Raw genomic sequence first — 13,743 nt, forward strand, 5'->3', positions numbered from 1 at the left:
GGTAATATTTTGGGTTTTCCAGAAAATTGTCCAATCAAAACACGACTTTGAGAATCAGGGAGAATCCGTCAAACTTATTTATAGCAACACAAATGTCAACTTCCTGTGAGAAGACTGTTTTTGCTTTGTCACTAATTTTTCTTATGAAACAATGGTAAATTTTACTATTTCGATCAGTTTTATATTATATTTGATTGTTATTTTCAGTTTAAAATGAAATGGGGCATTTAAATAGAAGAAATGTTTGCCTTTAAATGTCAAAATAGATGTTCTGTCTAAACCAGCATAATATCCATCTAAACCAGATTTCGGATTTTAAGTCCAGTTGAATAATTTGTATTGTAAAGGTGAATTTTATATACCGTCGCTGTGTGAAACAATGAACATGTGCTCTGTAGAGCTTTGAGTGACCCTATTAAAAAGAGTTAACCCCCTCCATCCCTCCAACCGGCAATTTGCTGGTACCCATTTACAGCTGGGTCCATGAGGCAGTGGTGATAAAATGTCTTGCCCAAGGACAGACTGTGAGTAGCAAAGAATCAAACCTTGGGCCTTCATAGGAAAGTGTCTTAGCCCTCTCAACCAATGTGTCCACACATGGTCAAAAGGTACTTTTATAGCAACGTGGTAGTGTCCGCCTTAGGTGTTCGAGGTCCCGGGTTTGATTCCCGGTCAGTGCTGAAGTATTTTCAGCCGGTTACATTTGGCGCCCAATGTACATAACTCACGAGTAGTATAAATGGACACCTTGAAACATCCCACAGAGGTTCATACTCCTGGAATTCGAGGACAAATTCTAAAATAGAGGGGGTGTATGTAGTAGGGTAGAGTATAAGGGTGCACTTATACTTCCTTGCTATTGAACTAGCTTTTATAGCAACATGGTAGAGTGTCCGCCTTAGGTGTGAGAGGTCCCGGGTTCGATTCCCGGTCAGTGCTGAAGTATTTTCAGCCTGTTACAATATTAAGAAAATATTTTTACAAGACATTTAATATGTTTTGGACAATGGAAAATGCATTTACCATCAAACAACTCTTACAAGTTTTCTTCATTTTTTATACACTCTAAGAGTATTATTGCTGATTCAATGTTTAACTTCATAAGGTCCCTTTTGTCAGCTAGTAGCCTATTATGCTTTCAATAGTTGATATGTCTTAGCCGGAGATTCCTTTCACTTTTTGTTTACTTCAGTTTCAGTTCGGAAGAATGTTCCCGGAGATGCCAGGGGGCAGGAACTTCAACGAAACCTACCGCTGTTACTCAGTCTCAATGTTAGGGGACAGAGAAGATGTGGAGAGGGGAGGGAAAAGTATATATATGATACCATTTGATAAAAATATGTTCAATGGTTTGCACTGTTCGCTATTCAGTCAGTCAGTTTTCACAGTGAACACTTCTTCGATTAATAAATGGTATTGCCCACATTGAATAATGGACCTGTCCATTTTTGAAATTTAGCAGTCTAAAGGTCCAGAGGTCGAGGGCAGGATTTGAGTTTAGGTTTAGTTACCAGGGGAGGAGGATGGGGGCGGAGGGGGAGGTGCACAGAGTTTCTAGCAAGGTCTGGGGACAAGTCCTTTCAAAAAGTTGGCAAGTATACCTCAAATGGTACAATCTTGCATATATTTGACATAATTATTTGAGCATGAATATTTGAGACAGTGTCATCTTTTAAAATTTGTAAATTTTCAAAACAATTTGACAAAGTTGATCTGGCTATTGTCTGCTCCAAATAGTCCAATCACTTCAGTATTTATAAATACTATTGAGAAACAGTTTGGTCAGTGAAACAAGCCAAAAATTTTGATAAAAATGACCGACATCTCAGCTTTAGGATATTAGAAATGCTTTCTTGCCATATTTTAGGGGGTTTGTATGATGGGTGTGCACCCCCTACCCTTGGATCTGTCCCTGGATTTTAAGATTGTGCTGAAACAGAGCGGCTTAGTAACGAAATTTCATAAGGAAGGACAGTCATTCAGCAGCAGCTGCTGTAGTAGGGTTTATGCTATAATAATCTTTTTCCTGGTATTCTGGTTGCCTTCTGAAGACAGGTGTATTAAATGTTCTGTTTTGGAGAATGGTAGCTGGGCCCATTTGTAGAAAATCTTATTTAACAAATACATTTTCAAATTACTTGCCAAAATTTATAGCATGGTAACTTTTGCTTAATTAATTTGCTTGATATTAAAAGTAATGCAGATTTTTCTTTTCAGTTATTATGCCACCATCAGCTTTGGACAAACTAAGTAAGTAAAAAATAACAATTTTTCCCTTTGTTCTTTTTGGTTATACCTCACTTTGATGCATGATAAGCTATTGTAAATAAATGATAAGGTTGTTTCAGCAAGAATAATTCTGAAATTTCTCTGGAGTTTATAAAATTCCGGTATGTATGTTCAGTAAATTAATGACACAGTCTGGTTGGCAAGGATTTCGAAGGTACTTTGTCAATGTTACATCACCTACAAGAAAAACTGAGCAGTAGGAAAGAACAGGTATCATGCTTGACTGTTTAATTAATTATGCATTTTGACAGACTTTGCTAAAACTGATTTGTTGCATTCTATGCTAATTTCATGTATACACATTAAAACATATGTTGTGAAACACTTCGGATGTATATTTTCAGTCAAAATACCAGGCTTATATTTAATGTTTTAGTCTAGAGCAGACCTCACTTTGATTCCTTAGAGGATAGGCTTTGTTTACTGCTTTGTAAGGGGCCTGCGTGGCTGAGTGGTTAAGGTCGCTGACTTCAAATCACTTGCCCCTAAAGGATGTAGGTTCAGGCCTTGCTGGGGGTGTAGAATTCTTCATGTGAGGAAGCCATCCAGCTCGCTTATGGAAGGTTGGTGGTTCTACCCATGTGCTTGCCAGTGATGAAATGATGCCCAGAGGGGCGCCTGAGGTCTTCCTCCACCATCAAAAGCTGGAAAGTCGCCATATGACCAAGTGATGTTAAACTCAACAAAAAACTGCTTTGTAGATGAATTCACCAAATTTGTAAAGTATAATGCAGATTATGATTTTGAAATATCATTGTTCCATAATATATTGAATGTTTCAGCACGATTGCACATTCAGTACCCAATGTTATTTAAACTGACCAATAAGAAAATGAGCAGAGAGACCCACTGTGGTGTTTTAGAGTTTGTGGCTGATGAGGGCAGAATCTACATACCTTACTGGGTAGGTGTAATGTTTACACAATACATTCATTTCACTCATTAAATATTGATTTTTAAAGTTCTAAAGGTTTAGACTGGGAGTGATGACACAGCCGAATTAATAATATAGCAGCCATTTGTATTACCTTGATTAACAGTTTGATGGAAATCACAAACTTTATTATATCATGTGCAAATTTGTTATGAAAAAGAATGAAGGCTCAGTTGCAGTCAGGGGATCACAAATAAAAGGAATATCTGTATTAAATCACTTAATTACGTGGTTACTAGAAAGCTACTCTGACTCTCCACCACCTTATTGTTTGGAGATCTCAGATTTTGCCCGGAGCACGATAATGTGTTGTTCCGATACTCAGTTTGCTGTATAGCATACTCAGTTTTAGTTTGTTTGTATGTAAGCTTATTTATAGTCGCCACTGGTAACTCATATATGGCTGACTCCTTTTAATTGGAGCATAATTCAAGATATAGAGGAAGCTCCAATTTCAGAAACTTCCCTGGCTCTTAAACATGGCACATGTAAAGTTCCCATATACAGGATTCATACCCTAATGTTCAGAATTTTAATTGGAGGAGCAGAGGCTCAAAGTCAGTTTTTGTGCTCTGAGCGTATGACTGTAATACATGACTGCTTTGTCATATTTCATCATGAAAAACATCATCAATATCATCATCAAAGGCACTGTCATCAGTGTCATCCCTACCATCATCATCAGAGTCATCATCATAACCGTCATCATCACTGTCATCATTATCATTCCAATGTTAAACTATTTCAGATGATGAAGAATTTACTGCTGCAAGAGGGAGATCTCATACAGATAGACAATGTCTCACTGCCTATAGCCACATTTGCCAAGTTTCAGCCACAGCATACAGACTTTCTTGACATCTCAAACCCTAAGGCTGTGTATCCTTTCAAATTTCAACCACTTGAGAACTGGTTTTGCTTGATTCTTTCATGTAGGCCCCTGTTTCTGTGGTTTAGATGCGCTGATTTGACAATGGACAAGACTTGACTCTTCTGTTGTTGTTGCTAGAGGTCAGATTATGTCATTGATAAAGCCATTTGTCCAGTCTAAGTTGTGGAAAATGAGTGGTTCTACCAAGTTGTCTTCATCTTTTTAGCAGTACATAAGAAGGAGCGTTTTGTTTCATCGTCAAACATAAAACCACTTACCCTTACTGCTGTATGTTTGAAACCTCACTCTGGAATCTGGATGTAGAATTCTTTGATGTGAGTATGGTAGGCATCAAGCTGGCTTGCAGAAGTTTGGCAGTTCTACCGAGGTGCTTACCCATACCTGATATAATGTCAGAAGGGGAACCTGTGTCTTCCTCTACCAGTAAGCTTGTCAAAAGTAGATGTATGCAATGTAACTCAAAAATAAGCAAATACCAGATAAACTATCTTCCTGCTCTTTGTCAGTATAACCCAACGACAAAAAAAAAGCAATTTTTATTTTTGAGGCTGGTTCATCTCTCCAATATTAGGATTGATTTATGCGGTGTTTGTTGAATGTTTTAAAACCTTGACAGAATAACTAGATTGGAAAATGCATTGAGAAGTTTTGCGTGCCTCACAGTGGAAGACTTGGTTGAATTCAAATATAATGACAAGGTACAAACTTAACTTTTTGTTCATAGTTTAAGAATACTGTAAAATCATTTATATAATTCATTGGGGACTTTTCATAGAGATCATGGTTGAGTCAGCCCATGAAGTTTAATCCCAACAAAGTTGTTAAGGTCCCATTTGTTTCATGTTCATATTATGTCAAAATCCAGGTAAACATATCGCCACGAAATAATCACTTTAGCCCAATCTGTGAAATTTCTTTCCAACAAAATTAAATGTATTTACAGAAATCTTATACAGAAAATATATTCCTTTTTTTACGATTAAGATTCTAAAATTTGACCCGAAAGTCAATTGCTTGGATTTAAGATTATAATTATGTACCATTTGTAAAACCTTTTTAATTTGTATAAATTTTTTTAAGCTATTCATCTTAATATAGAGTGCATGAACTTTGTTGGTCATATAATGTATAATAAATATTCTTGCATGGCAGATAGGATTTCCCCATGTTTTTGCCTATGCTGGAACAAACTCGTCTTACACCCCAGACTAGTGTTCTGTGAGTTATGAATGAATGCGTAAATTTGTATGCTACTGTAATAAAATAGTGCTTTAAAAAAAAGCATTTCTTTAACTTTATTTCTTCTATTAATTAAATAATATGGCATGCAAGAAAAAGAATCTGTCACTAGTTGAAGGTGCAGATGGAAATATCTGGCTCTTGTGTAACTACTTTTGGTAACTTAGCAAAAGCCTTGTTACCACAGAAACAGTTACCGGTAGACTCAATTCAGATATTTGCATCTGCACCTTTAACCAATGATAGAATCTTATAATCATATTTTTGTGTTGTAAATGAGAATTACTTCCCTTTTGCAGATATATGAGCTTCGAGTGTTGGAAACAAAACCAGGCAGAGCAGTGTCTATCATTGAATGTGATATGAATGTATGTATAAAATGCACAACAAATCACCTACATTTATTCTTTATTACAATTACATATAAAGATTTTCTCACATAACATTTTTATGCCCCCAGCATCTACTGATGCGGGAGGCATATAGTGATTGACCTGTCCGTCCGTTCGTTTGTCTGTCCGTCCGCAGTTTCGTGTCCGGTTCATAACTCTGTCATCCATGAAGGGATTTTAATATTACTTGGCATAGATGTTCCCCATGATGAGACGACGTGTCATGCGCAAAACCCGGACCCCTGGCTTAAAGGTCACGGTCACAATTTGAGGTCAAAGGTCAACAGGGCTTTTTTCCTGTCCGGTCCATAACTCCATGAAGGGATTTTAATATTACTTGGCACAAATGTACCTCATAATAAGACGATGTGTTATGCCTAACCTTCAGACGCCTACCTCAAAGGTCAAGACCACACTTGGCAGTCATATGTTAACATGGCATGAACAGGGTCTGTTTCGTGTCCGGTCCATAACTTTGTCATCCATGAAGGGATTTTAATATTACCTGGCACAAATGTTCCCCATGATGAGACGACATGTCGTGCGCAAAACCCGGATCCCTAGCTAAAATGTCATGGTCACAATTTGAGGTCAAAGGTCAACAGAGCTTTTTTCCTGTCCGGTCCATAACTCTGTCATCCATGAAGGGATTTTAATATTACTTGGCACAAATGTACCTCATAATAAGACGATGTGTTATGTCTAACTTTCAGACCCCTAGCTCAAAGGTCAAGGTCACACTTGGCAGTCAAATTTTAACATGGCATGAACAGGGCCTGTTTCGTGTCCGGTCCATAACTCTGCCATCCATGAAGGTATTTTAATATTACCTGGCACAAATGTTCCCCATGATGAGATGACTTGTCTTGCGCAAAACCCAGACCCCTAGCTCAGAGGTCAAGGTCACAATTGGAGGTCAAAGCTCAATAGGGTTTTTTTCCTGTCTGGTCCAGAACTCTGACATCCATCAAGGGATTTTAATATTACTTGGCATAAATGTTCCCCATGATGAAATGACATGTAATGCGCAACACCCAGAACCCTAGCTTAAAGGTCAAGGTCACACTTGGAGATCAAAGGTTAATGGGACATTTTTCCTGTCTGGTGTATAACTTTGTCATGCAAAACAGGATTTGAATATTATTTGGCACACATGTTCACCACTATGAGAGGGAGTGTCATGCACAAGAACCTGGTCCCTAGGTCGAAGGTCAAGGTCACACACAGATGCCAAAGGTCAGACACAAGAATGACTTTGTCTGGAACACTTCTTCTTCATGCATGGAGGGATTTTGATGTAACTTGGCATAAATGTTCACTATCATGAGACGGATTATTGTGCACAAGAACCAGGTCCCTAGGTCTAAGGTCAAGGTCATGCTTAGAGGTCAAATGCCAAATTAAAGAATAACTTTGTCTGGAGCATTTCTTCTTTATGCATGGAGGGATTTTGATGTAACTTGGCACAAATGTTCACCACCATGAGGCACTCTTGTTTTTTTAGAATTATGTCCCTTTGTTATTACTATAAATAGCTTATATTGTAACTTACTTATTACAGGTCGTAGGGAAAAATCGAGAACAGTTTTCTGTGGTACAACATGCATGTTACATCCAATTTTTAGGTGTATTTTGACCTATCTCTACCTGGTTACTATAAATAACGTTACCTTTATGATAATCGTCCAAAAATGCTATATGAAAACAACTATAGGATTTTTTTTTGTTTATAACATACTGTATATATAGTATTAGCATTTAGGAGTGACCTGTCGGTTTTATTTTTAGATTTGGATTTTCCAGACTGTTCTATTTATTAAATAAGGGTTTGAAATATATTTGACTTATTTAAAACTATAAATATACAGATCGAAATTGCCTCAGTAGCTTAGTTGGTAGAATTGAGGGGTCTTGCTAGTGAGTTAGCTTTTGCAATTAGGAGGCTCGAATCACACACAGGGCGATTTGTTTTATGATTGAATTTGTTTTATTTATATTTTTCATGTTTATTTTTATTTCATTTTATTTCATCATTTCAGTTTCATTATTAATTTCATTCATACAATTTCAATACATTCAATACATTTCAAACACACGCGTCCAGTGGAGCATCCTCACAATCAAGAAGATATTTGACAAAACCTATGTTATATGCGAAAATAGCAAAATGATACAAGTAATGCAATTCAAATACATATTTAACATTATTATCATTTTAAAATGTATTTTAGCAAAATATAAAATGAAAAAAAGTATTATCTCCGTTGGAATTCAAACTCACAAAAGTAAGATTCTATATACATCATTGACAGATATCAGTTCATTATGCTATACTGCAGTAGAGAAAATTAGGTGCCTTCCAGTAGGGGACTTTGTATTGCATGGCAATACTTCATTCACTTGTTACTCACTGGTATGCAAATCAACAGTCCATCAAGAGATTTAAATCTTACTGGGCACAAATGTTTCCCATAGGATATGTCATGTGCAGCTTCCAGACCCCAGATTTGTAGGTCAAGATCACACTTAAGTTTCAGAAGTTAACATGGTGCTAACACGGTCTATGTTGTGTCTGCTTTGTAACTCTGTCATCCATCTAAAGATTATGATATTCCAATGCATAAGTGGTCCCCTAACTGAGATGACATGTCATGGGCAATACCCAGATTCTAGCTCAAAGGTCAAGGTCAGACCTGGAGGTGAAAGGTGAACAGGTTTTTTTTATCTGTTTGATCAATAACTCATTAATCTATAAAGGGATTTTGATTTTACAAGGCAGAACTCTTCCCCATAATGAGACAACCTTGCTTCATAAACAGATCCATACCTACTTTAGAGGTCAAGGTCATACTTGGAGGTGTAGTCTGTAACTATACAGTCCATCAAAGGATTTTAAAAATATTTAGCACAAATATTTCCCATGTGTCTAGTGCAATTTCCAGACCTCTGACTTAAATGGCATGTTCACACTTTGAGGCCAAATATGTACAGACTTTCTTTTTCAGGCCTGCTTTATAACTCTACCATCTATCCAGGGATTTTAGTATTACTTTACACAAAAATTCCCTTTATGAAGATGATTAGTCATAACCACTTCCAGATCACTAGCTGTCAAAGTTTTAACAGTTTCTTTTTTTTGTGTCTGCTCAATAGCTATGCAAATCATTAAGGGATTCATATATTACTTCGCACAAATGTTGCCAGTAATGAGGTGATGTAACATAGGCAGATAACAGACCCCGGGGGTCAAAGGTCAGTGTCACTCATGGTTAAAGGTTAACAGGATCTGTTCTGTGTCTGCTAAATAACTCCAGTATATTACTTGACTCAAATGTTCCTTGTAATGAATTGTGTCATGTGTAACACCCAGACTCCGAGCTGAAAGGTCAAGGTCACATTGAAGGTGAAATAGCTTAGGTCATTTTTTTGTCCACTTTGTAACTTTTTAATCCATGCGCTCAACATCACAAGGTTTTGTGTCATGTGGAACTGATTAAAAAATGTTGATGGTGTTTTTTTTTCTTCAGGACTACTTCCTTTTAATATGGTGAAGTTTTGATATTGATATTGGTGGCGAAGATGTACTAATACATCTGGCATGGTTGTGAATTTGATTCCCGGGTGAGGGGTATTTACTCTGTGACGATTTCATAAAAGACACTCTGTCTGAAATCATTTGTTCTCCCTCGCTGATTCATGTGGGGAAGTTGGCAGTTACTTAAGAAGAACAGGTTTGTACTGGTACAGAATCCAGGAACACTGGTTAGGTTAACTGTTTGCCATTACATAACTGAATTACTCTTGAAAAGGGGCACTAAACCAAAAAAGAAATAAAAAACAAAACAAAAAAAAAATGTATATAGCTTATTATAATTGTATATATGTCATTGACAGATTTGAGATCATTAGGTTATGTTGAAGTTGAGACAGTTAGTTACCTACCAGGAAGGGACTCCGTACTGTATGACCATACTTCATTCACCTGTTTTCATTCATTTTTAGGTGGATTTTGCACCTCCATTAGGGTATAAGGAACCAGAGAGAGTGAAGCCACAGGAGTCAGAAGAAAAGATGGAAGTATGTTAAACAGTACAATGTATATGTTATATTGCTGCCAAGAATATCATAGTAAAAACATGTTGCGTTCAGAGAAATTTGTGAGAGCCTATAAGCTAAAAAATCTAATCTTATTAATTTCTAGCTTACAGACCCAGGGGTCTGACTTGCTCAAAACATTTTTTGAACATATTTCAGTACGAAGCAGCATTAAAATTTACATATATTCTGCAAGAAAATAGAATGATTTTAAGAGCCACATGAAAAAGTTTGGAGAGACTTTAATTTGTAGAAAAAGGCACCATTGTTAGAGGGCAGATTTGACTCCTTACATATGTTTACTAGTTCCAGTCTTGCCAGTTTGAATTTTGTCATTTGGGGATGCCACCAATTGTACAAGTAGAAGGTTGATGGTTTTACATGGATGCCTGTTTGTGCCTAGATCTGGGGTTGGTCTATGCCATATTATTACAGCACTAGAACTAAAATCTTCAGAATGACTGTTGGACTCAATATGACTTAAAACAAAAGTGGAAATATTTAATGTAAAAAAAAAATAAAAATCACTTATTGGTCTAATAGAATCAAGCAATATCTATATATTAAAGTAAAATGAAGCGCCATTTCCAATTTCAGCATGATGATATAGATGAGGAGGATAACTCTTTTAAGGTAATTTTTTCACCTTGTTTGATGTCTGCTTTATTATGTGTATTGTTCTAGATAACAAGCATGATATGTTTATCAGGTTTTAATCGAGTTCTTCAGTGGCTGCTTAGGTCACTGACATAGAATTACATGCACTCAGAGACAGATAGTTTTGAGTCTTTGTTTAGTTCATTTGTGTGTGGAAACTGTCTAGCTGGCTAACTGGATGTTGATAGTTCTGCCCTGGAACCATTTGCTATCCGTTGTCAAAACTAATGCACGTTAGGTCATCTGGGTTTTCTTAAGCCATTAATACTAGCACCAAATGATATGGCTTAGCTGTCTATGGAAATTAAATCCATTGTACAGATTTATGGTTTTTATGGCTCAAACTTCGAAGAGGCAGTGTGCTGTTCTGTTCATGCCAGTCTTTCTATTGGTCCATCCATTTGTAAACTGTTTGGTTACCAATCAATAACTAGAGAATGATTGGTGTCACAATGTTCAAACTTCATAGGATGATTGCCCATTGTCAATAGATCATCTCTAGGGTTCTGTGGGTTAGTAGGGCAGAAGTCAGGGTGGCATTGGCCTTGACTGAAAATAATTTCCACATTGTAATTAAAGATTGCTTTGTCAGACTTTTTTGGATGGTTGTACTCAGTAAAAAGTATCTGTTGTTTCTGAGGTCTTTTGATCTAAGGTCACAGAATACAAAATTACATACCCACCTACTTTTAGCAGGGTGTATGGGGCATATAAGTTTTACAAATGGGTGTTGTCAGTGTTTTGTGTTTGAAGATAATTGCACTTTATATCAGAAAGTTGCTGAGATGGTTTTGTTCAAATAGTTGATAATTTCCAGAAGATCTTTAAATTAAAGACTCCAATTCATTAAAGACAATCAGAAATATATATACTGAGTGTGATCCTGTTTTCATGATTTGTGTATGCAGGTGTTCCAGGGAAAAGGCAACCGATTGGATGGCAAAAATAAAGGCTTAGAAGTTTCACAGAGTCAGACAAGCACAGGACCACCAAAAAGGTAAGGCCAGTGACTCAATTTGACTGAGTCAATTCATGGGACATATAGGCATGTGTGAGACCCCTTACATCCCTTAGTACCAAGTATGTGCAGGGGCTGGGCCCATTATACCCACGGTCAAGGTCATAAAAGGTGTTATACTTAGGTTATTATTAAGGTTAAAGTTATATGCATTAGGGTGTTAGTGTTCAAAGTGGGAGTTTGTCATTACTGTACAAATGAAAATTGCTTAAGATATATTCATAGAAGTTTCAGCTTTTGTTTGATACTTGTATTAAGGAATGTATTTTATTTGATCATTTCAGAGGAATACCGAACTACAACTACAAGAAACATTCAATCACATTTATCAGAAATCCTAAAAGAGCAGAGAATGGTACATCTCCTGAGGTATAAATATTGTTTTATTGCTGTTACCATCTGATTTACACTAACATTATTTTTATTATGCCCCCAAAGGTGGGCATATTAAAATCCCACTGTCCGTGCCTGTAAATCCATGTAAATTCTTGTCCGGGCTGTAACTCTGTCATCCATAAAGTGATTTTGAAATAACTTGGCATAAATGTTCACCATTATGAGACGACATGTCATGCACAAGACCCAGACCCCTAGCTCCAAGGTCATGGTCACACTTAGAGGTCAAAGGTTAACAGGGTCTGTGTTCTCCATAATGAGAAGACGTGTCCTACGCATGATCCAGACTTCTTGCTCAGAGGTCAAGGTCATACTTAGATGTTAAAGGTTAACAGGGTCTGTTTCTTGTCCGGTCCATAACTTTGCCATCAGTGAAGGGATTTTAAAATTACTTGGCATAGATGTTCCCAATAATGAGATGAGGTCTCTTGCACAAGACCCAGACCTCTAGCTCCAAGGTCAAGGTCACACTTAGAAGTCAAATGTTAACATGGTCTGTTTCTTGTCTGGTCCATAACTCTGCCACTGCCATTTATCAAAGGATTTGAAAACAATTTGATACAGATGTTAACCAGATTGAGATGGTGTGTTGCACTTACAACATGGTTCTCTCAGATCAAGGTCAAGGTCACACAATGATTCATACCTAAACTATTCTGGCATATTTTGCGCATACAACTGTAGCATTCTTGGGCACACTTCGGGGGCTTTGTCACCAATAGTGACAGCTTTCGTTTTTGATTACAGTCGAACTTTGTTCACTTCATCTCGGATAATTTGAACACCATCTTTCACTTAAACTTCTCTTGAGGTCCCGCCAAAATACCAATGTTGTATATTTTTTGATGGCTTGAACTACCAATAAAATTAACAAATTTTGCAGGTCAAGTCGATTTCAAACGAATGAAGTTCAACTGTATTGGTAAAACTTTGCTTAAACCAAATAATTACAAACGTTTTTGATAGTTTGAAAAGTTTAAAGATTATAGAAAATCAAAACTACTTGACTATTGGCTGGCAAGCCATTAAGTAAGTGTATATTTTTACATGACCCCTTACATAAAAAGCTGGTCCATTATTTGTGATATTGAACTGTAATAAAGTTCAGCACAGCAAAAAATAAATTTGAAATTTATGGTGAAAACTGTTTAATTTGGTCCATTGGACCACATGCAATAGCTAGGAATTTTGACTGTCAAGCCTTTCAATAAGTATCTTATAGTTATTATTATTATACCAAATTTATATAGTATACACTAAACGATTGAAACTTGATATCTCAAACTTCCAGCTATCTCACTGACATTTTCAAGTTCCATCCGGAAAACACACGCACAAAATATCATTTAAAGTCGAATTTCGATTAGCTTAAAGTAAAATGCCCAGTCCCTTGTAATTTGAGATATCGAGTTTCAACTGCATATCTTCATAGAATAATTTCTTCTTTCTAGGACAAAGATGCATTTGAAGCATTCTCTGGATCAGGTCAAAGTTTGCGAAACAAAGGAAAAAGTAAAGGTCGAAGGTGATAGACTCAGCAGATTTATATATTATTGCCACCAAGTTATTTATTATAAAATCACACCTTAAACTTTAAATAAGCTGTGAAGTTTATTCCAAACTGTTACAAAGAGGAGAAAGGAAGACAGATATTTTGGTTTGCAAGTCTAGTGAGAGAATGTTCAGTTAAATGTTTATGAATTTATTATGGTCTGTATAGTGCAATTGGTATTTTGTGTGTCGGACATTGACAAAAGATTAAAAGTGTTTTAAAAGAATTAAAAATGTTTTTCATTTGTTATGTTTGACCAGTAAACATATTGGAAATTTG

The 13,743-nt window shown here is 36.5% G+C and overlaps 1 protein-coding gene across 1 annotated transcript; it reads left to right on the forward strand.

Moving 5' to 3' along the window:
- Positions 1–22: 22 nt before the first annotated feature.
- On the forward strand, positions 23–13,743 carry LOC123534006 (ubiquitin recognition factor in ER-associated degradation protein 1-like). The gene is made up of 12 exons (XM_045316029.2): positions 23–154; positions 1,193–1,310; positions 2,218–2,250; positions 3,072–3,193; positions 3,972–4,102; positions 4,741–4,813; positions 5,654–5,722; positions 9,749–9,823; positions 10,439–10,474; positions 11,407–11,495; positions 11,801–11,885; positions 13,364–13,743. The coding sequence occupies exons 1-12, from the start codon at positions 152–154 to the stop codon at positions 13,439–13,441; spliced, it is 912 nt and encodes a 303-aa protein (XP_045171964.2). The 5' UTR covers positions 23–151; the 3' UTR covers positions 13,442–13,743.

Source organism: Mercenaria mercenaria, chromosome 12 (genome assembly GCF_021730395.1).
Source record: "Mercenaria mercenaria strain notata chromosome 12, MADL_Memer_1, whole genome shotgun sequence".
Classification (NCBI taxonomy): Eukaryota; Metazoa; Mollusca; class Bivalvia; order Venerida; family Veneridae; genus Mercenaria; species Mercenaria mercenaria.